Consider the following 22,472-nt stretch of genomic DNA (forward strand, 5'->3'; position numbering starts at 1 on the left):
GGCTCATTCCCCACCAACAATGGGCAAGGGCCAGGTGTAAAGGAAGCACTTGCTGATACACGCTCAGAATTTCAGATTAATTTATTTTTAAGTACCTGTTCTTTGGTACAGGTATTGGCTGGAAAATACAGGTATTTTTTCAATGAAAAGTCGAAATATTTAAAAGAACTGTACAGCTTTGCAGCTCACAAAAGCCTTGCTAGCAGAATCCGCTACTGCATCAGTGCAAATGCTATCAGCAAAACTCTAGCAATACCTATGTTCATCAGTATAATTTTATTGTAATTCATCTTTCTCCATATAATTCATTGTATTTGAGAAGACTTTCAGGGTGGGCTGAACTCGTGAAAACATTCAGTGCTTGCCCAGAGAAAGCAAGCTAAACATTCTTCCAGGTATGATGCCATTATAAGCTCAAATCTAAAGATGCACTCATGTTACAGCTCAAGCAACTTACTCATTCAGTAAAAAGCACCAGTCACTAAAATCTGTATTATATTACAGTTACCATCTTGCAAAGGACTATTGAAGTTAAATGCCAGCACTAAAAAACTTAAAAAAATACAAATTTCTTACTGTGACTCTTTAAAGATTTGTACAGAACATGTAAATAAGAAAACACTTTGTTAAAATTAAGTAATTTTGCAGTTCATTCAGCGCAACCAGGTAGTATTCAGTTGTGTCTGGTTTTTTATGCTTGTGTCCATTTTCAAAACTTCTCGGATCGCCATGGTAGCGTAAGTGGATGGGGGAAGGGAGAACTCCATCTTGAGTGCCCTGAATTTGCCATCTATCAGAAGATATGAGACAGAAAGCAAGAACACATGATTAAGGGCATATATAATGCTTATTCGGGATGCCATCTAAACTAGACTAACAGCTTCCATAACCAACTTAGCCTGTCCATAAAGCAAAACAACCACCACCATCACACTCCTGTTTATAATCCACAGTGAAAAATTTAATGAAACAATTTTCTAACATTTTCTCTCAGCACAAAGTGGTGGTTTCAGAGTTTTAAAAGCAAACATCTGTTCTTTCAGACTGAATTCCCAGCCTGTCTTCACTTTTCTGGAAAGCAGTATCAAAACACCTTGCGGCCAGAGCTAAGCATTTGAGTCTGTGTGCAGCACCAATAATACAAGCTCAGTATATAGACAATTTGTGACTTAATTCTACCTTTCTTAGTTGCAGACATTTACTGCTAAGCATTTACTTGATTTTACAGATGCCTGTAAGAAAATCTAACAGTCAATATGGATACTGGAGGAATGGCTTGCACCTTGAGAAATTAGGGTCCTTATTTAGATACCTGGCTTTAGAGGTCGTTGTTACCCTTGCTTAACAGACAATAGTTAAATGAAAGCTCTTCCTTAAAGGAGCTTTCAATATGTAGCAGTTGAAAGCAAAAGCCAGCTCAAACTTCCATTTAGCAAACCAGCAGAAAAACTGACTTACCCGTAGGGAGAACTGGTAATGGTTTTCCTTCCAGTTTATCCAAATCCGTAGTAAATAATGGTATTTTAGGATCATCATATGCAACAACTTCCCTTTAAAATATACATAAAATTTATTATTATTAAATTATTTAGGTTAATACATTTTACATAACCATATATTTATTATAATACTATTTTTATTATTATTGCAATTTGGCATTTACAACTGAAATTGAATTAGGCAAAATATCATGTAAAGCTTTATGTAGAAGACTTGGCTTTATGAAGATTATTAAAAAACAATTTTAAGTTAGTGAGAAGTTTCTTTGCATAACTCATCTGTTTGCCCTTGTCTGCTGTCAGAATTTCCAGCTATACAAGAAGTATAGCTCATGAAATTAAGGGAAGAATGATGTCAATGCTAAGGGTACCTAGCAGGAGCGAAGCCTTTCAGTACAGTCACCCAAACTTTGAAAGGGCTCGAACACATTGTATGGTTTCTGCTGTTCATTTAACAGAAATCCCATATGTAACCATGAGGCTGAAAACCTAACTGGGAAGTAGATAAGCTTAATATTAATTAGTGCTGATGTTTCAAGTACATAAATATTTGTATTTTTCTGCTTCCTCCTAAGCCCTCTACATTTTACTCTACGCATCAGTGATGTCTTTCTGCACATTTGTACAGTTCCCTGTTTAAAAGGTATTTATTCAGTTGCCATATGAAAATTAGGCTGTATCTCTAACAGTGATTTAGTAGGTTTAAGTGATAAAAATTTTTATAATTGATAGGTAATTGGAGACCAACCTTCTCACAGCAAGACTACAAAAAAACCCCCATTTTGAATATTATCTATCATTGTTTCAACATAAGTAATTATCTATGAAGTGTTCAGGCAAGGACTTGCAAGGAGTGAACAATTAGATACATGTCTTGATACTCTTCCACCATGGAACCAAGGAATAAATATGGGTATAGTTCCCCTTCAGCTGCATTAAAAACATGAGAGAATTGCAGAGAGAGTCCTCTCTACCTGTTTCAGTCTGTGTGGATGATCCCATGGATCAATCTCATGTTGTTTTATATTTAAATAAACTGTGTTAATTCAAGTGTAATTTCCTTTATGCTCCCACTCACCAATTGACATTCTGAGGCCGAATGATAATCTTTCTGTATGCTCCAGAAAGTGAGTAATCTCTGATTTTATGCCTCATGTTGTTGATATCAAGGTTGTCAGCTACCAGCATCTCCTTGTAGGCCTCACCAACTGCAAGAGAGGAAAATATTTAATAGGAGAGAATGTACTGTGGCAAATTTAAATGGCCTTTTTTCATGGATTGCTCCCTTCCCTTACATTCAGTAAGTTTTCAGCATATATGGGATGCTACACAGAAGTTTAAAAGTACTGCAAATCTTATTACCTCTTTACTTCTACACCCTGATTAGTAGAGGCAGTAACAAAGAACACATCAAATCAAATTTCAGCTGAAAACAAAATTTACAAAATACTTTACTGACATTTAAATGTCATCTCATATATGCTTTCCAATTTTCTAGACTTCAGAGGACTAATCTCAGGTATATGGAAAAAAATAATTAAAGGGCCAGACTACCCATTACTCTCTCCTTAAAAAGCAGCAGAGATAAATCAGTTGACAATTTGACAACCAAGTATAAGAACAGTTCAATCCAATACTGAGGAAAACGTGCAAGGAACTCATGACTAATCTCATCTATCAGAACACAGAGCAGGTGAAACCTAGGGCCAGCTACAAAGAGGCACTATACCAGCATTGTCCAGGCACACAGAAATGGTGTTAGGAAAGCCAAAGCTCAGCTACAGTTGAAAGCAGCAAATGCCATCAAGACCAAGAAGAGTTCAGCTGCAACATAAGGAATGAAAGAATACAAGGAAAGCAATGGCCTGGTGCTATATGGGGCAGCTGTCTAGTGACAGACATAAGGCTGATGGTCTCAGTGCCTCTCTTGCCTGAGCCTTGACCAGCAAAGTGTCCCAGGCCTCTCTTCTTAGAGGCAAAGTTACGAAAGAGAGGGGCTACCAGTAGTGGGAGAAGATACAGACTGAGAGAGCTGGCTCACATCATGGTGAAGGTTTCCCTATCATCTCAGAGATAGTGCAGATCTAGGGAAGTCCCAGACAACTGCAGAATACCAAGTGTTGCACCCAATTTCAGAAAGAGCAGGAAAGATAATTAGGGAATTACAGACCAGTCAGACTCCCTCTGGTCCCTGGGAAAAATAATTATCCTCTTTGGGTACACAATGACTGTTGTGATAAAGGGGAGAAAAAGGACGAGAAAAAGCAAAAAGCCCACCAACCTTACTGTCTTCTATGATTAAATTATTACACCTGTGGGTGAGGGGAGAGCAGGGACTGTTGCCTGCCCTTGCCTTTAGCAAGGCTGTCAATCCACAGCATCTTCGTGTCCAAGTTTAGAACATTACAGTGGGTGGACTGGTAAGGGGGTAACAGCTGTCTGGCTCAGCATCTCAAAGTATAGACACTACTGGTTGCAGCTCTACCTAAAAAGCAGAGTTCCTCAAGGAACTGAGATGTGTCCTGTGAAATAGTGGAGAAGAGCTTGAATTTACCCCAAGTAATCTGTGGGCTAAGCCAAGCTGGGGTGGCATTCAATACGTGCAAGGACAGGACTGCCATTCAGAGGGACTGAGGCACACTAGAGGAATGGGCCAAGAGGAACCTCATGAAATTCATCAAGGACAAAATCCTGTACCTGATTAACTCCTTGCAGTGGTACAGGTTAGTGAGAAACTCTGCTCTGCTGTCATCTGGGATTCCCAGTGGGAAGGAGACTGAGCAGAGCACCCTGGCAGCAACAGAAGGCTGACATTAATGTTTTAGAGATCTGCAGTGATGTATTGCTTTGAAAGTCACGAAGGTTGACTAGTTCCAATCCTCCAATCCTTAAGAACAATCTTAAATCAGACCTGCATTTTCAGAGTAAATATTTCAGTTAACAGTCAGACTTACTTTTATGCTTTGGATAAATAACATCAAATCCAGGCAATGGCATCACTACATCGTGGATAGTGTAGTTACCAACATCTCCTTCTTCAATGTGAACAGCTGTGGCTACAGTCAGGATAGAAAAATGAAGTTACCAGTATGGATGCCTGTGACAGTTCAGCTAAATTTAAAATGAAGCCTTCGATTGAAATAAGCTTACTCTGAGAAAGATAACTACCATGTTTTATCTCCACTTAACAGACAACATTTCCAAGAAAAGAAGTAACAGCCTCCAAGGCTGTCACAGTTACTGGCAGAATCACAGCCTGGCTTCCAGTGATTTAAAGCTACATGAACTAAGGACTGCTAGAGGAAGAGCCCCCTTCCATGTAGCAGGTCTACATAAAGGAGAAATACTGTAGGAAATGCCAGAGCAAATACAAGTGAAGAAAGTTTAACTGAGTGGAGCTTCTGCTTTACAACATACTAATACAATCAAAAACTTCTATGGTTAAAACTTCATAACATCTTTCCACAGTTCTTCATAGCTCAACTAGGCTTGAGGTCATTCTTGAGAATAATCAGTCCTCCATAGTCTCTCTTCCCTATCCAGTTATTTGAAAAGACAGGCCAACAAACAGCTCATGGAAGTGTAATACCTAACTTTCAATTCCTTGCACAATTTGTCTAGAACAGGGCAATGGATTGAGATATCACTGGGCCAAAATTGGTGAGAGAAAAGGAACTATTGAAGCAGTATTAGATAAACAGCTACATGCCTTGTTTTCCTAGGAATCTGAACTATACAGCATCACTGGCTTTGTCTGATTTTACCTCCTTTAAGTATGAGATCTCCTGGCACAGCTCTAAGCCCGTATTCTTCTATTCTCTTGCTCACCATATTATTCCACACATAACTCTGGTAGCTATGAATATACATTAAACGATTATTTCTTGGTATCTAGAGGTAAAGAAAAAAAAATTAAACACTGGAAAGATATACTTTCTGTTTTTTTTCTGACAATCATAACTAAAAAGGTGTATATTTGAAATGTTACCTTATCCAGCAAAAAGACTTACACCATTTCTTGGTATACATATTTGATTTTTGTTTCTTGTTTGAGAAAAGGATATGTGAAGAAATAATGCTTTTATACATTTGAAATATGCACAAAAAAGAACTGTGCTTAAGTTTACCAAAAAAAGCCTCCAGAATTTTTTAATTCTACAGGTCAAAAATATGGGTCTATTATAAAACACTGAATTCATATTCAACCTCTTGAAATCTTAAGTAAACTTCACAGCTGTGAAAGCGCAGTGTTACTCTAATTATCTTCTTCATAAACAAAAAATTATCCCCCAGATCCTACAATGGGCCCAGTAGTTTACTAGTGATGAGGTATTTTCTTCTAAGACTTGTGCTTGATTACAGCACTTGAAAATGACAAGTGGATCCATCACCTCTATATCAGGCTGATTCATTAGTCCACCATCAGTTTGATTTATACTTTTAAAGCAACAGGAAAACACTGAAATTGAACATCTGCACAATTCTCAGATCCATATTATATGTAGCTACTAAGTATAACTGTACTGCTTCCCACATACCAGAAAGATTGTTGTATAAATTGGAAAGCTCATTATGCATACATTAATTAGAGATGTCATCAGTTACTACACAGCAGTACTTCCAGCAAAAAGGCAGGATAAATGCAAAGATTTTTAAACTTAACCTTCTACTCATCAAGCATCAATGAGTTTATTTTAAATCCATCCTGATACCATCAAAAGAATGTTTATTCAGGTAAATACCACCCAGCTTTTACACTCACTATGCCAAATGCAGAGATTATGTTCTTCATTCCATACTTTAAGAGTCCACGTAGAAGTTGTCCTTCCACGCACCTTTTTACAGGTAGTTTCTTAAGTGCTGCTGCTGGATCTTTAGTCTTTGCCCATTCTTCTCTGCATTTGACTAAGTATCCCTTTTCAGCTAGAACAAGGATGTAAAATTAAAATATTTTAACTATACACCAAAAAAAGCATCCATCTCATCTTTTGTTAAAACAGTTGAAAAATTAAATTTTCAGTCATGGTAATTAGAGAATCACAGAACACTTGAGGTTGGAAGACCTCACATGGAGCTTGAGCAGACACTGTAAGTGCTCAGGTCCCTTTTCAGCCCCCCAGCAAGAAACTGAACAGCAAGGAAAGTGAGGCAGAAAGGGAGAGTCTGAAGATTGCTTCTCCACTGCTAAACTGGCTTTAGTTTTTCCTAAAGATACAGTTCTTGGAGAAGAGGCAGAAACACACGATGTATCATTTTTCAGTTCTCACCTCCTGGTCGTGGTTTTAATATCAAATCCATTACTTCATTCCAGTTGTTCTGTAGAATAGCTCTAGGATTCAAACACAAAAGTGTATTAAGAACTGACTGAATCTATTTTAAAGGGATTTAGCCAACTTATAAAAAAAATAAGTATTAGTGTTTAGACTTATGCAATATCCTTGCTATTATGCAAGATAACTGCTGAAGCAAGTTCAGAAACAAGATCTATCTTGAATCTAAATTTAAAACTGGTACAGGCAATATGTTAGAAAAATGTTCCCAAAAATACATTAAGTTACATGGTGATAAGAATAAAATTTAAAAAAAAAAAGAAGGGGGGGAGGATAAAAGCAACACATACCTGCCAATTTGATAAGTAGGAACAGCTGTGGTTCCAAATCTTTGCATTCCATAGTAATTAATGAATCCAATTTCCCTGAGGGAATGCATTGCTTGCTCTATCTGGTCATCAGTTCCTGTTATGTTTCTAGCATTAAAAAAAAAAAAAAGTTATAGACAGATTAAGGGTTTATGCTATTTTGAGATGTCCATTATATTAAAGCTCAACATCAACATTATATAGCACGCATCAACTTCAACAGTCTCCTGCCAACAAGCCTTCTTTTTTCTATCACCAGTTGCACTGATAGCACTTATCTATTTGAAGGAAAAAAAATTCTAACAGAACTATCCTAAATACCTACTAACATACTACCTGAGAACAACAGTGAAATGGTTCCCTTGTAGTTCTCCCAATTTCAGTGGATGGTTCTTGTAACTGAAATTTCCTAATTTGAAGTTCATCAAACATTTATTCAAATGAGCAAGTCTTTGTGCAGTGATTCTAAAAAGAAACAGGCAACAGTGACCAACCTATGCTTAGAAAAGCACATAAATACAGAAATGCTGTCATTACAAAACAAAAACCAGCAAGTCCAGTTTCCCCGATTTTCTACCATTGCCTTTCCAAAATACTTTAATGAAACAGTTAAAGGAAGATAATATATAATTCTTAAGGGTACTCATACAAAAGAAAATATACCTTTTGATAGACTGGTAGCACTGTTTTTTCATGTCTATGTTAAAACACATACTACAAAAATGTATATTGCAGTATTGATGTATACTGTACCCCACAGGCTGAACTCTGCATTACTTGAGTAACTACTTCATGAATACAGCCCAGTTAGCACAGTCATAGATACAGTTAAGTAAAATTAGCTACTGTGCTTGCCTAGTGCAGATGAAGGAACATGGAATCCAATCTGTCACCGATTCCTGCCATTTTTGTTGCTAGTATTTTTGGAAGCATACCCTGTTCTTTGCATCACCAAGCTGCTCTTGGACACTTCTGCTGAATTTTACCAGGATAGTGAAATTTATGAACCAGCATGGCTAGCATACTCAGCTCAGAACAAGCTGGCAACTGGCAATGTCCCCCCTCCTGTGCAGGAAAGTCAGAGGCTGTGGCACCTGAGCAGACACCACACAACACTTAGAGCACTCTGGAGCTCTTGAATACCACATTGAAAGTGATAATGTTAAAAAGTAAATGTAACAGCACCTGAGATGGCTGCACCACACATTCGGTTAACAGTTATCACTTTGCAAAGCTGCCTTGCAGCAACACGAATCTGGGGCTTCTCACAACTCACATATCACTATTTCCTTTTATGTGTGCTAACACACACATACAGAACATTGGAAGAAAATATGAACAGCTCAGCAGTGGATGCCCTCCTGTTAACAAGGATTTGGTCAAACCTCTGGCTTTCAAGCTGTGAATTCCTCACTCAAGGAGTGTGGTTTTCAAAAAGTTGTAAAAAGTAATGGAGGTGGGATATTCCAGCCAGATAAAATGATACTGTAATATCATGGGAGACATCTGCCATTCTCAGTTATGGATCTAACACTTATTTAAAGTGCTCAGAAACCATATAATTACCTTAGAATATGACAAAGTAAATTTTATTTTCTCTTAGAAGTTAACTTAAGGGAGTAGGTTAAGGCAGGAAAAATTCCTCATCCTTTTTTTGCTCCTTCTGACGACTCACAGATGAGCAAAGGCAGCGTTAGCCTTTTCTGGCACTGTTCAGAGAGTGCAGTGAAAAAGAAAATAGGATTCCAGTTGTAGAAAGAGAGAAACAAAAGCCAGGAAGGAAGTGGGACATTATTTTCACCATGCCATTCTGTTTTTCTGCTGTTGCATGAGATCCAAGCAGCCTAAGAGCACGTAGGCAATCTGTCCCACTGCCTGGGCCAAGTACACGTAACCAGCCTGTGACTCAGAGCACCACTGACTGAAAATATCAGTAGTAATCACAGAATACAAAAGCAATGTGGCATTTTCATTAACACCTGTGCTTTACAAGGTCAGGACCTGAACCTGCCATTTGTATCATTGAGTCTTTAAGGTATTTAGTGAGATATCCAAGCTACCACAGCAGAAGTGCAAATACTCCAGACTGTACTTTTACTTACCTGAGAACAGCAATTTCTTGAACTGTTATAGCCCTTTTATCCTTAGTTCCCATGTAGGAAAATATGTTTGGCTTCACTCTTAAAAGCAACAGTAACATATATATATTATCTATATTAAAATAGCAACAAATCAAACAGTTTTCAGCATAATTGCCTAGAATTACTAATCTTATAAATTAAAAATAGAAAAATATACCTACATTCCTCAGAACTGGGTTACAATTTGACATGTGTGTGACATTTTCTAATCTCATCCATGAGTACATAAAACACAAGGAAACTTCTCTGGTTTAATTATATGTAGACAATTCACTTTTACCACTTCAAAATAAAAAGTGCTTTCAAAACATGAACTTTGAAATACTTCTTTATACACGTTCCTTCAATCCACAAATGCACAGCCACCACCAACTTCACTAAAAAAAACCAAACATGTCCATTTCTTCCTTAAACTTCAAACATGTCTGTTTGAGTATCATGCCTGCACATTATGAGAGAATATAGGAAGTTAATTTAAAATTTCATCCAGTCCTTTTCCTGAGAGGAAAATTTTCTTTCCTTTTCACTTCGTACCTTACAGCCTGTGTTAGAGTATTTCCAGTTATTCCAGTTAAGGGCTCCAGGGGGTAGCAGGACTGCCATTACATACAGTTTTACACCTAACTATGCTCTTGCCATTCTGTTCTCAATACCAATACTAAGTAGTTCACTTGTTACTGTCTAGATTACAAATTTTTTTATTTTGGACAAGAAAGGCAAAGGGAAAAGAAGGGGAGGAGTGGGGAAGTTTCCCTATGAGTAGATCACTGAACTGACCCAATTTTAAAACTGCTCTTCCTCTGCAATTCACCATGTTCGTGTCATGCCTCGGCAAATCTTTTTGTTTCTGCACTCGATGGGGTGAAAGGAACTAAGCCTGTGTTGCCATGGAGAAACTAATACATGGAACAACAGTTTATCAACTGTAACTGCTTAGGAACCGATCAGCATATTATCACAACAATATCTAACAGGTTCATAACATACTTGCATATATTCACACATTGGGGAAAAAATGGCTTTTAATTCAGGTTATGTACCTTGAGGCTTTCAGCTGCCAAGACTTTCTCAGATCAGCCAATGTCAACTGTGGACTTTTTTCATAGAAGTAGTAGTCTTTAAAATTTCTTAGGCTCGTTTTGTTCCATTCTCACTGCCTAATTCTAATTCTAATTCTCACTACAAAAATTCTAAGTTTTAAATTTGATGTTCTAAAGTAACTTTTTATTTTAAACTGTCTACAAATTAGAGAATAGAAATCATGTGTGTTGATCTTATATAATTCTGAAGCATAACATTTACAGCAACAAGAAACATGGATGGGGAGGGCTGCACGCCAGCCAGGATGGCAGAAACAACAGCCTTACCTTAAAAATTTGGATAGGACATTAATGGCATCCATAGTGTCCTTATTCTCCTTGTACAGTACAAAATGGCAGTAGCTTCCCCTAGATTTTGGCCAAGAGTGCTTTCTTGGATCTTTAAAAGCAAAAAAGGTTAAAGTGTGACTTTTTGAAAATTTAATGTATTTGCTATTGCAGCTACATTTATTTTAAATATGCAAGATTCAATTTCTGCTATTTCCATCTGCTTTAAAAGAAATGAAAAGGAAAGAGTTAATTACTGACAGCAAAAGCTGTGAAGCACATTGAAAGATACCTCCCCTTCCACTGGACTGTAAACTTCTCTTTAAGCAGTTCTGCCACCTAGAAAATCCTGAATGAAAGAGTGACAGTTCCTTTGTCATTAAATTATCTGAAAATATAACCTAGTCATTTAATTGCTGTATCACCTGATTAATTTTTTCAAAAACATTATTATTATACTGACTTTCAGCAATAGAAGCTACACCACATTTCTTCTAGCTCCTTATATAATTAATAGTTGAGAACCACAGGAGCCCTATTTGTGGGAAGACTACCATTATTATTTATAGTACAGACATATTCTTTATTTCTGTATTACTTTTTCTGTGTGTCATGCAAAAGAGTGAATCGTATCACTACAAAACCCTAAAAAATTATGCTCAAAAAGTTGCTTAAAGATGGTTGTTTTTTAAAATCCAATGGGAGCAAGAAACCTGGTACAAGTGAGACATTAAGGTACAATCCATGGCAGGTATGATGCCATGCTTAGAGAGAAGGCCAGAGGCTAAAATAACTTCATATCCCACAGACTAATAACTGATTTACAATTCTGTGCTACTATTTGACATTTTCTGGAGAAGGAGACTGTCAATGATTCCTTAAACTTTTTTTTTGCACATAAAACCCCGCCCTGAGATAAAACTTTCAGTTTCCAATAATCCACTGTACATGGCATTAATGGGAAGGGAGACTAATTCTACAGAGGTTTAGCCATCAATTGTGAGGTTCCTTCAATTATAAGGTTTATCAATTCCTTGTTATTTAAGAACAAAACTAAGAATTTGTTTTCCTTTAAATAAGAGGTCCCTTACCTCTTGGTAGCCACTAAGCAGACATACCTGGTTTTGTAAAAAAAGGCATAAGCATCTTTCCTATCAGCAAAAGCTAACTGAAAAAGCCAGCCTTATTTCAATATATAAACACCAATGCAGGAAGGAAGTTCCTGGGAAATACTGCTTTTTCTTTCACATTTGTTTTATAAAGTCCAGATAATCCCACAAAGATATGTTTGTTTAGTTCTTGCTTGCTTTTGAGAAGCTGCCATTCATGCTCACACTTCTGCAAAGATAATTTTGGATGCTACAGTATAAAACACTATATGTAGAAGTTTTAGTCACTTAGAATTATAGCATCACTTGTCTTGCACCATCAGTTTCTAAGCACAGTCCCTCTCCCACAGAGTTTCTCAGGACCTGAACTGGAGACCTCAAGCTCCTGCTGGTCTCTCCTTCTGAGCCATCACTACTCTTAAACTAAGCCAATGAAACACTGCATTCAGCTGGAAGAGCAAGGTTCTCCATGAAGATCTCAGCAATTAGAAGGGAAGAGAGTAAGACAGAGCTCAATTCACAAAGGAGAACCTTCTCCATTCTTCATATTTAACTAATACATCTTGCACATGCTCATTTCAACACAGTTCAGGAAGTGTGCTCTAATGGTAATCTACACTAAAAGGATTCTCTAGGTACTATCAGACAAATGGGCTCCTCATGCTTTGGGCATCACAGCCATGACCCTACCCAAAGAAAGCTGCAGCCACAGTCCTGACACTCAATCATTCCTCACCCAATACTTCAAAGCATTCAACTGAGTAGACGGAGTAGTGGGACAATTTGCAATCCCTATTGCTGTGTTTCAGAGTCATGTTACATTTTTGACAATAAAATTGTATTTCCAAGCCCTTTTTCCAAACATTTTGCTGAAACATAGGCTTGGAAGCTCTTTTTTAACAGCAGGGTGTGTGAGAAATGCTTTTGAAGTTGTATAAAGACAGATAGTAGTGTCTGAAATACAGGTTGAAAGGCAAAGGCTTGGCTAACTGAAATCCATGAAAAATTACCATAGTTGTCAATATGTACTGTCAAAATTGATAATTCATATCACTTATTAATATAAGACTTTCTCTGCACCAAATGAATACTGCCTATACTGCACTATGAAAAAGAGGTAGAACAAACCTAATTCTTGGCTGTTTCAGGGCATTTTAAGTAATACTTATGTGTAGGGATTTTTAAGAAATTGTTACAAGTTTGGCCAGTTCTGTTGCTATTTAGGGAGGTCGTAATGGTTGGCATTTCATTTTTGTTAGTATGAAATGTCAACGTCTCTTACCTGTTGCAGTTCTGACCTCTGTCCCAATGCAGAGCATAAAGAGTACAAAAGAGTAGCATTTAATTTTTAGACTGTCGAAGGGTTTTTAGAGGTGAACATGCAGGTTTATGGTCATGGGATTGTTTATGCTTCAGGGAGCATCCAACAGCCAGGTGGTGGATGACAGCAATTTAGACAATTATGGAATGGAATCGTGCAGAGGCAAACAGTGTACACATGGAAAGCTTCAATAGAAGATGCAACAAACTTAATTTGTGGACAGTGATGAAACAACAGTTTACTGACAATTTAGTAAGACAGTATTGTAAATATGTGGAGGGTAAATTGACTATAGACACAAAGCTTCTGATTTTAAATTTTAAGAAGCATGTTTGGTAATGTTTTATGTTATCAACAAAACTAATCAGATATCTCAGCTAATAATCCAATATTCTACACTTCTGAAATGTTTCTTGCCTGGGGAGACCATTCATGACTAAGACATGTTTGTGGCTATATAAACAAGAGAGATAAATATAATCCTGACTGGGAAGAACTTAAATCTTACATCCATAAGCATTTGCACACACACAGAAACTGACACATCTCCACCAACAAATGCACAGATGCCTGCAGCATCACAGCTGGGGAATCCAAGTTTAAATAGATGATACTTTTCTACATCACAAGATGGTGCTCCACATAATGTTTTAATCCTAGAGACACATCACTAAATTCTTTTCAGCATATTTCAAATACTTATATTCTTTTATATAGTATCCCTTAAATCAGCTTAACAACATTCACTTTACTGTAACAGTGATTAAAGAATAGAAGCAGCAGAAGGAAAAGGTGGAGGAAAATCCATTACAAACCAACAGAGAACAAAACTGGCGGAGAAGAATTTTGTGCTGGTAAGCATACTGACTCCATGCATAAAGCATGCAAACATATGCATTTTCTAAACATGACTAAGTAAGACACATAAACACATAATAATTGGACAATAAGAATACAACATTCCCATATTTGCTTACAACAGGCCTTAAACAAAGAATTAAATTAAAGGGGAAATTATTTTATTTCCCATTTTAAATTACTCTATTTCCTTATCCTTCCTCCATCAACTTTGTCTTTAAAATTAAAGGGTTAGGTTTACATACCATCATTTGTAGTAGGTTGAAATGACAGAGGAATGCAACCAATTTAAACCAAACCTTGGTATCTTTCGTTAAATGTGCACCATTCTGCAGATAGATAATCCTCTAAACTTACAGTAGCAACAAACTTTTAGTAACTTTAAGAGATGTAAAACACTTTAATTTATTCCCAGTATCCAAAACAGCATTTTGCAAGATTAAAGTGGATAACACTTCATTTTGAAAGTCCTTCATTACTTTGACTATTTCAAAAGATTAAGTGTGATCCTTAATGAATAAAGATAATTTTCTGTAAATATAATTAGCCTTGCAAGCAGAATTAACAATCATAGTAAATAAACTATGTTTATATGAAACTATAACTCTGAGAAAACAAAAAGATGCTTGTCTCTATTCAAGCCATTGAGAATTTTGTCATGAATATTCAAGACAATCAAGATTACACCATCTATCAACCTAATGTGTATTTTCCAACTACAACCTCTTATATCCACAACACACACCTACACACACAGTTAAGATCATGAAAGTTAAATTCAAAAAATACTGGAAATAAAGTCTCTGTTTTGCGTATTCCCACTGAAGTAGAAGATAATGTTTTCTCTTCTAATATGGTTTTACTGGATGATTTGTAAAGAAAAGCAAGTAGAAATTTCAATTTAAAACATTTCTTGTGATCTTAATAATTTTAGATGCACAGTATAAGCTGAAATGAGGAAAAAATGAAGCAAGACTACATTAGGAAGCACGCTCACTTAAAGTTCTTACTAACAACTCTTACTTTGGGGATAATTTTAGCATTTACTTTACCCATCTGCTGTGATACTGAAACTCACTTGCCAATGCTTTTTTCCCAGCAGCATGATAAGCAATAATGTATTTCTTTCCATCTCGATCTTCTGTTTTAGTCTCCAGTCCTGGAAACAAGGACTTCACAGCCTGATGGATGATGGTTCTTTTTTCTTTGGTGTCTTCAATTACCTGTGATAATACACATACATGCAGAAACCAAATAAATTAAGACAAAGGGAAGGGTGTCTTAAAGGAAAAAAAAATAAATAAATAACTAGATAAGATTATTTAATGTATGAATGCTTATTTGAAACTACCAGATATAATCCTACTCATCTCTGTGCCCCAAATTTAGCTCAATAGTTATTCTTTGAATATGTGGAATATTTGAACGTTTAAAAATATCAAGGTTTTTATTTAATTTTCTTATCTTTCTTGTTACAGAAGACTACATTTATCTTCTTTTCTATTAAATCATTAAACACTGACCTTGAAAGCAGTGTTCCATCAGGATAGATGTTTTATATAAACCTCCTTATTCTTTAAAACAATACTAGACAGGAAAGCAAAATACTGCAATATAATCTTAACACCACAGGAATTAAAACCTGTATTTAAGTTCCTGTATTCTCACCAAAATCAAAGTGACAACTCACAGATGCATGAATTCAAGTACACCTGTAAGACTTTACAGACTTAAACCCTAAACTGGACACTGTTTAGGTGACCATCTGTCACATCACGTTCAAATTGCACTTATACTTTACATGCTTTATAAAGTGTGTGCCTTCTCATTCCCTCCCTGCCTCCCTCCCTCAGCCTCTCTGCCCCCATCCCAAAATTCATACCATTTATTAATTTTACCTCTATGGCAACACTAGCTTCCTTATTCTTAAAAAGCTGGAGCTCTTCTAAACGCTGCTTGTCTTCGTCTGACAGAACTGTAAATGTTTCTTCTGATGGGTCCTAATATATATTTGGGGAGAAAAAACAGACATCCAATAACCCTCTTCTAGTATTATCATGTCCTTGCTTAAGGAGCATTAAGAAGCATAGCCATTACCAAATCTTTACCTCAAAATTTACCTCATCATCCACTGGAACAGAAAAGTCATCTAAATGGCTCACACGTCCATCTTTGCCTATTTCATGGACAACAAAGTCTGAGTATCTGATAGAAAGAAACATGCATTACATTTATAAAAAAAAAATCCCACATCACATAAAGTCCTTTCCTAAAAAAGCTGTTTGTTAGCAGAATTCATTAAAGAATTCTGAATTCATGTAATTCAATCCACATAAAACAAACTTTACCATGAGAAAGTTGTACCTATTCCTACCCCCCCCGAAGGACAGCACAGGAACACATATCCAAATACAGCAGACTTCTTTGCAGATCACCGAACACCTGCTGTAGTTATTCTGAGTCATTTTCTCACTAGCTTCAAGAGACCAGTAATGCTTATTCCTCAATCCTAGTCATTACTGGCAATTAAGACTCTACTGCATTGCCACAATGTGCAATGCATTAACTACTGCATTATCTGTCACTTCAAAAAACCTGCAAAATAAAGTGCATTTCAGCCGCTCTACAGAAGGCAGGACTAACTCGCTCATGTCCAATAATAAAAACAGCTCAACTATAACAGAGCACAGTTGGTGGCGTGTGTTACAACTACTAAATGATTTTTAAGTAGCATTTGCTAGCAAAGTGGGGAAAAAAAAAAGAGAAAATAATTCCTATTCTATCAGTGTTGAAAGATGAGTAAAACTTCACCAGAAGCTTTCTACTGTACCTCCCCCAAGCACCCTTTTGCCATCCCTCTATGCAGATATACACCATATTGGTAGAATTTCCTCCTGAGGAGTATTATGTGTTCTCTCTTGTATTATCTGTAGCTGTCTAGACATGTTAGTGACGGTACCATAAAAATGCCAAGAATTAATTAATAATAGGTGTTAAAAACTAGGATCCAAAAAAACCCCAGAAACCCACGAATTTTCTACCACATGGTAGAAAATTGGCCAACCAAATTGGCAGATTTCCCAGAAGACTGTTTAGCACAGATTATGTTTCCCAGAGAAGGATTACACTAGATGCTTAATGCTGCACATAAAGATTAAATACATACGTAATATGCATATATCATTTTATTATGCAAAATTATCTATATATGAGGCCAGTATTTAAACACAGGGACTTTTCAGTGTGTAAACAAAGCAACCTTAACTGCTTTGCTATGTCAGGGAAACAGTGATTCTCACTTCAGTGAGCTTTTGCATTTGCATTCTGTTTTATATTTGCATTCTATTTTATTCAAAGCTATTCTTTAATTTTAAAAACCTAGGAGTTTCATTCCAAAAAGCTACTAAACCCCAAACATCTTATTAAATATATAATGTTTGTATATAATAAATTCCACATCCTGAATTTTAAAACCCTTCAATGTAAATGACATTACAACTGAGGAAACAATAATTTAAAGCCTAACTATTCTTGTTTGCAGACATTAGGACAAAAAAGTCAGAACAGTAAAGAACGAAAGAAGGATGATTTTGATGTCATTTTTTAGTGCATCTTGTATCAGCACTGAGAAAAGGTACAAAAGGTGGGTGTACTGTGTAAGGTTTTATGTGCGCTGCTGCCAGACAGCAAAGGAAACAGCAAAGGTAATCATGTATCTCTACTCATATACAGCCTCCATCAGAGCCCCACCAGAGGTGACAGAAAAATAAATTTTAAAAACAAAAAACAAAACTAAAACAACACCAAAAAAACCCTGTCACAGTATTGTCCCAGTACAGTTGGCTTGGACTGGACAAAGTAAATCTGACCATAACACAAATCCAATTCAGCTAGCCTAGTTCATGCCTGAACACGTCCCCAGATAAGTTACAGGGGACCCACGGGCAGCCCTATCCAGGATGAGCAGTAAGTACACCACTGGCCAGGATGCTGGGCAGGGAGACAGATATCAGCCAGTGGCTGTACAGCCTAGGAGATTTGAATTGGATATTTAAATGAGTTCTGAATAATAAATGAGGCTGTTTGTCTCATGAGGACCTGGATCACAAGTTGTGGCACTTTAGTCTCCCCACCCACGACTGGCATGTTATAACCCAAACATCACTCCCACAAAAAACCCCAGAAAAAACCCAAAACAAAACAAAACAAAAAACCCACCAAACAAGTCACAATCTAGAAAAGTCACAAATTAAACATTCTTTCAGTCTCAGCAGTAAAAAAAGTAATGAACCTCATGTAATCCAACTGCAACCTGTAAGTCCAAGAAGGAAACTGGAGAACTACAGCTGTGTTACACAAAGAATTAACATAAACAACAAGACAAAGAGTTACCTCTCTTTTAAGATTCCAGAAAACCCCTTATGAGAGCTAACAAATTTAGTTATGCCAACATCGCTTTCTGTCAGTCCATGCTTCATCATGTCTGCAAAGCTCTCTGGATCTCCATCTTCATCACTGTCCCCTAGGTCCTCTTCTTCCTGCTCCTCACTTTCATCATTGGGGATCATTTCACTTTTCATGTCTTTGAGTTGTTCTGTTACAGTTTCAATACTCTGCCCAGAGTCACTCCCTGCCTTAGACTTCTCCAATATCTTCTGTCTTTTAATTTCGTCTGCACTGGCCACATCATCCTCAGAGTGAGGACGTTTCAAGGACACACTATTCATTTCTACAGCTTCCATGTTTAAGGCACAGGGTAAGATAGAAAGCCCTGGGAAAGAAGAAGAAAGACTTATTTTCTGTCTGCTAAGAGCAATACCAATACATTGTCACTTCACTCCAAGGACTCTGCCCCCTGCAATTTTTCAGGAAAACCATAAACTTTCTGCATTTAAGTTAAACATCAAGTAAACTCCTAGAAACAGTACGTACTTGGGGGGAAAGAAGGAAGATATGAGGGCAGCATGCATGCTGGAACACAGCAGAGCAAGATTCAGTACTACACTGACCACTTACCACCATCTTTACTTACCATGTCTGCCTCCAGGCCTGTGCACACACCAGCTCTGCTGTCAACAGCAGTCTGGTGCCCAAGAAACTGTCTGTTTCCAAGCCTTCTCTCAAACATGGCTACCCTTAATTATTCCCTTTTCTATCAAGATTCTATCTTGCAAAGACGGAGACAAAGAGAATGGCTGAGTTCCCCCAAACTTGAAACCTCATGTCTTCCTTTTCTATGTTCTTCCAACACACAGAATGCCACACAGAACTCAAGGTGGCAGCAATTCAGCCCAAAAGGTAAGATGGATGAGATACCAAAATCATTGAATCAGTGAGACAAGCAAAACAACAAGGAAATTTAACAATCTCTGAGGACAACATGACTACTCATGCTGGTGGAATAGGGCTCAGAGCTGCCACCTTTGTGTCAGCAAAACCACTGCCTTCAGATCTGAAAAGAAGAGGAAAACTATCTCTTTGAGAAAGTTTTATGAAAAACAAATATTATTAAAACATATATGAATGCAATCCTTAGAGAAAGCAGCTGCCCCTGACCCAGGTGTTACCAGCTGCATTGGAGCAAACACAACTGCTCAGATGGGCATGTCAATAAATACAATTGCAAAAGTATTACCATCCCAGTGACCCAACACATTATTGCTATTTAGCAAGCTACAGGAGAGTACTTTGGTTTTATTTCAAAGTGTATAAAAGGAAACTGGAGTTCCTATAATTAGGCATGGATAGAACCTTTCTTCCAGCATCACCCAACTGGCACAGAAGTGTACTGGGGATAAAGTGCAGGTTTTGGTAGCAGGGTCTGGATGGGAAGAGGTCATAACCTGATCCGTGTGGGGCAGTTCCAGCTGGCTCCATAAACCTGCTGCCTGCCATCCTCCAACTCATCAGATGAGCACACAGCGCTTCCACTCCAGTTTATTTGAGAAACACAGAAGCAACCAGTGGCAGCAAATGCAAAAGAAAGTGCAGGAGGAGACACATGACAGAGTGCTCAAAGAGGCACAGGGAAGCATCGAGAAGAGGACAATTGCTGCGGACACATCTGGAAATGCACTCTTGGAAGGAGCCTCTCCACACTGGAGCAGGGATACCCCTGAAGGGACTATGGCCTGTGGAGGTGCCCACCCTGGGACAGGGACACCCTTGAGGGGCCCCACATGGGTGCAGAAGAAAAGAGCAGTAGAAAGAAACCCCTATGTACCAACCCCAACCTCCTGCACTACCACTGCCTTGTCCAAGGGACAGAGCATAACCTGAGGGATCAAAGAGAAAAGGGGAAGAAAGGAGTTTTCCCCAAGTCTGTGCTTAAGTAGTGGTCTTCTCTGTATATCACTAGCCAACTGGAAATTAAAAATTAATAAAATAGTTAATAAAAACTAAATTCCCCATGTTGAGTCAATTTTGTCCACAACAAACAAGTTTCAAAACAAACAGAATTCAGCTGTTACTGAGAAATTAATCTAGGCACAAAGCAGCATTTTAGAGCTATATACATCACCCTGTATTACTTCTCCAGTCATCAAATAGCATAATCTATCCAATTTTAAGGGTATGTTTTTAAAGAAAACCCTGCTACTAACTTGATAATCAGCATGAGCTGGGTTGCTAAGTAATTGTCACTAGTTAGCTGTTAGCCACTGCTGACTTCATGGCCTGGATTCCCCATTGAAGAGATCACCAGCTTAGGGTAAAGAGACAGGAATGACTGCTTTAGAAACACCTAAAATGTTTCGCTCAAATGAAGAAGTGAAAATGGATGCTACAAAAATATATGAATAAAAGGAAAATAAAGACTTATAAAATTAAGTGTATGTATGGCCTGAAGAGTGATAAGACACACACACACACAAGAAAGCAGAACAATTAGAAAAACAATGTACCTTCAAGCTGAGGGCACCAATTTTAGTCTGTCTTCAAATAAAAGCTCATAAAACTCTTCAAGAGGAACGATAAATAAAAGTCATAGCCAAGTGAAGCAATTCACCACTGTTTCCTGATTCTTTTCCCATGTACCATGATTGTTACAGAGGCTGGGTTATAAAGCAGTGAAGTGGAGAAGGCTTTTAAATGGCTTGTATCTTCACATAGCAAACAAAACAGCACTCAGCACAGCGAAATCCTGTAAGACATCTGCCAAAGGTAGTAACAAGAGAAATCTCATGCTTCTTAAATAAAACTGTAATACTTAGTTATTGAATTATACAAACTGTTATAAGAATTCGATACTAGGCAGAAACACTCCACAGCTGTCACACACAGACTATTCTCACAGCAGAAGAGTGACTCACATACTACAAAGTACTGTCCTGAGCCCAACGGCAGCCCTCATCGGGGATAAATTCTGCAGGATAATTGCCTGAAGGAGCACGTTGAAGCGAGCGGGGCACACACTGCCTCACCTGTGCAGATTGCTAGTGACAGGCACCTATTTTTTTTTTTTTTGGCAGCTGCTCAACTGTATCGGCCCTTTTTCCTGACAGGTGTTTCCATAAAAGCCAGAATCTGCATAAACACCAACTCCGCCAAGTCAGTGTTTTAACAGAGACTGAGTTTACTACTGCAAATAAAGCACTTGATTCTCCGCAACAAGAAACGCCGAGCGATTACTCCTGGCGCGGTACCTGTCAAGCAGGCACGGCGGGGGCTACACGGCACTAAGTAACACAGCCGGAGCACCGCAGCGCTGGGTACGAAGCTTTCTCATGACACGAGGCACGTGGGATTAAAAGGCGACCGAGGAGGGGACGATGGTGCAGCAGCAGGACCCCAAGGCCAACCAACCCTTGCGGCGGGGGCAGCGCGGAGGGCGAGGGTGGGGAGGGCAGCGGCGCTCGGAGCTCGCGGGCCGGGCCGGGCCGGAAGAGCCGCTGCCAGCACCGAGGCTGCCGGGGCAGGGCCGGAAGAGCCACTACCAGCGCCTAGGCTGCCGGGGCAGGGCGGGAAGACATGCTGGGGCCCGCCGGGGAGCGGCAGGGGAAAGCCCGGCGCCGGCGGGGGAAAGTTGCCCCGAGGCGGAACCCCCCGGCCCCGCGCCCGGGCGAGGAGCGGAGAGCCGGCCCCGACGCAGAGCCCCGGGCGGCTGCCCGGGAAGGGGGGGGCTCCGCCCGCCGCCGGGCAGGAGCCGCCGAGGGAGAGCCACTTACCCGCACGCCGGCACGGGAGGACGGCCCGGCGTCAGCACGACGGGGCGGGAGGCGGAGGCGGCGCGGGGCAGGCCCGCCCCGGCCCCGCGCGTGCGAAGGCGGCCCCAGGCCGCGCCCGCCCCCGGCCGGCCCCGCCGCGCCGAGGCCGGGTGTGGGAGAGGAGCCGGGGGCGGGCGGTGCTACCTGCCAGGGGCTGCTCCTGCCCACGCTGCCCTCACCGCCGGCCGCCTCGGGCTTCCTGTGGAGCGCCCAGGGTAGTAGGCAGGCGATGATTTACAGAAGAACGGCAGCTGTGCAGAACAAAAGTTTAATTTCCAAAAGCAGGGAATCTTGTACACGAGCCTTCCTGATAGTCCCCGGCATCTGAAACACAT

General features: G+C 39.0%; 1 protein-coding gene across 5 annotated transcripts; it reads right to left on the reverse strand.

Moving 5' to 3' along the window:
- Positions 1-261: 261 nt before the first annotated feature.
- PUS7 (pseudouridine synthase 7) lies at positions 262-22,207 on the reverse strand. Of its 5 annotated transcripts, none has more exons than XM_005526004.3 (17): positions 22,099-22,207; positions 20,836-21,085; positions 18,326-18,704; positions 16,054-16,138; positions 15,832-15,933; positions 15,012-15,156; positions 10,646-10,757; positions 9,240-9,317; positions 7,474-7,602; positions 7,120-7,245; positions 6,767-6,828; positions 6,262-6,422; positions 5,264-5,390; positions 4,454-4,555; positions 2,578-2,707; positions 1,459-1,550; positions 262-790 (listed from the first exon to the last, which is right to left on the reverse strand). In XM_005526004.3, exons 3-17 carry the CDS (start codon positions 18,673-18,675, stop codon positions 654-656), a joined length of 1,938 nt encoding a protein of 645 aa, XP_005526061.2. In that variant the 5' UTR covers positions 18,676-18,704; positions 20,836-21,085; positions 22,099-22,207; the 3' UTR covers positions 262-653. The 5 variants fall into 5 exon arrangements, with proteins under 5 accessions (XP_005526061.2, XP_014110629.2, XP_014110623.2 ...); XM_014255154.2 differs by having other exon boundaries at positions 5,264-5,355; positions 6,335-6,422; positions 16,042-16,138; XM_014255148.2 differs by having other exon boundaries at positions 16,042-16,138.
- Positions 22,208-22,472: the final 265 nt, after the last annotated feature.

Source organism: Pseudopodoces humilis, chromosome 5, assembly GCF_049639895.1.
Source record: "Pseudopodoces humilis isolate 2021_Gansu_Grassland_sample_001 chromosome 5, ASM4963989v1, whole genome shotgun sequence".
Lineage (NCBI taxonomy): Eukaryota > Metazoa > Chordata > Aves > Passeriformes > Paridae > Pseudopodoces > Pseudopodoces humilis.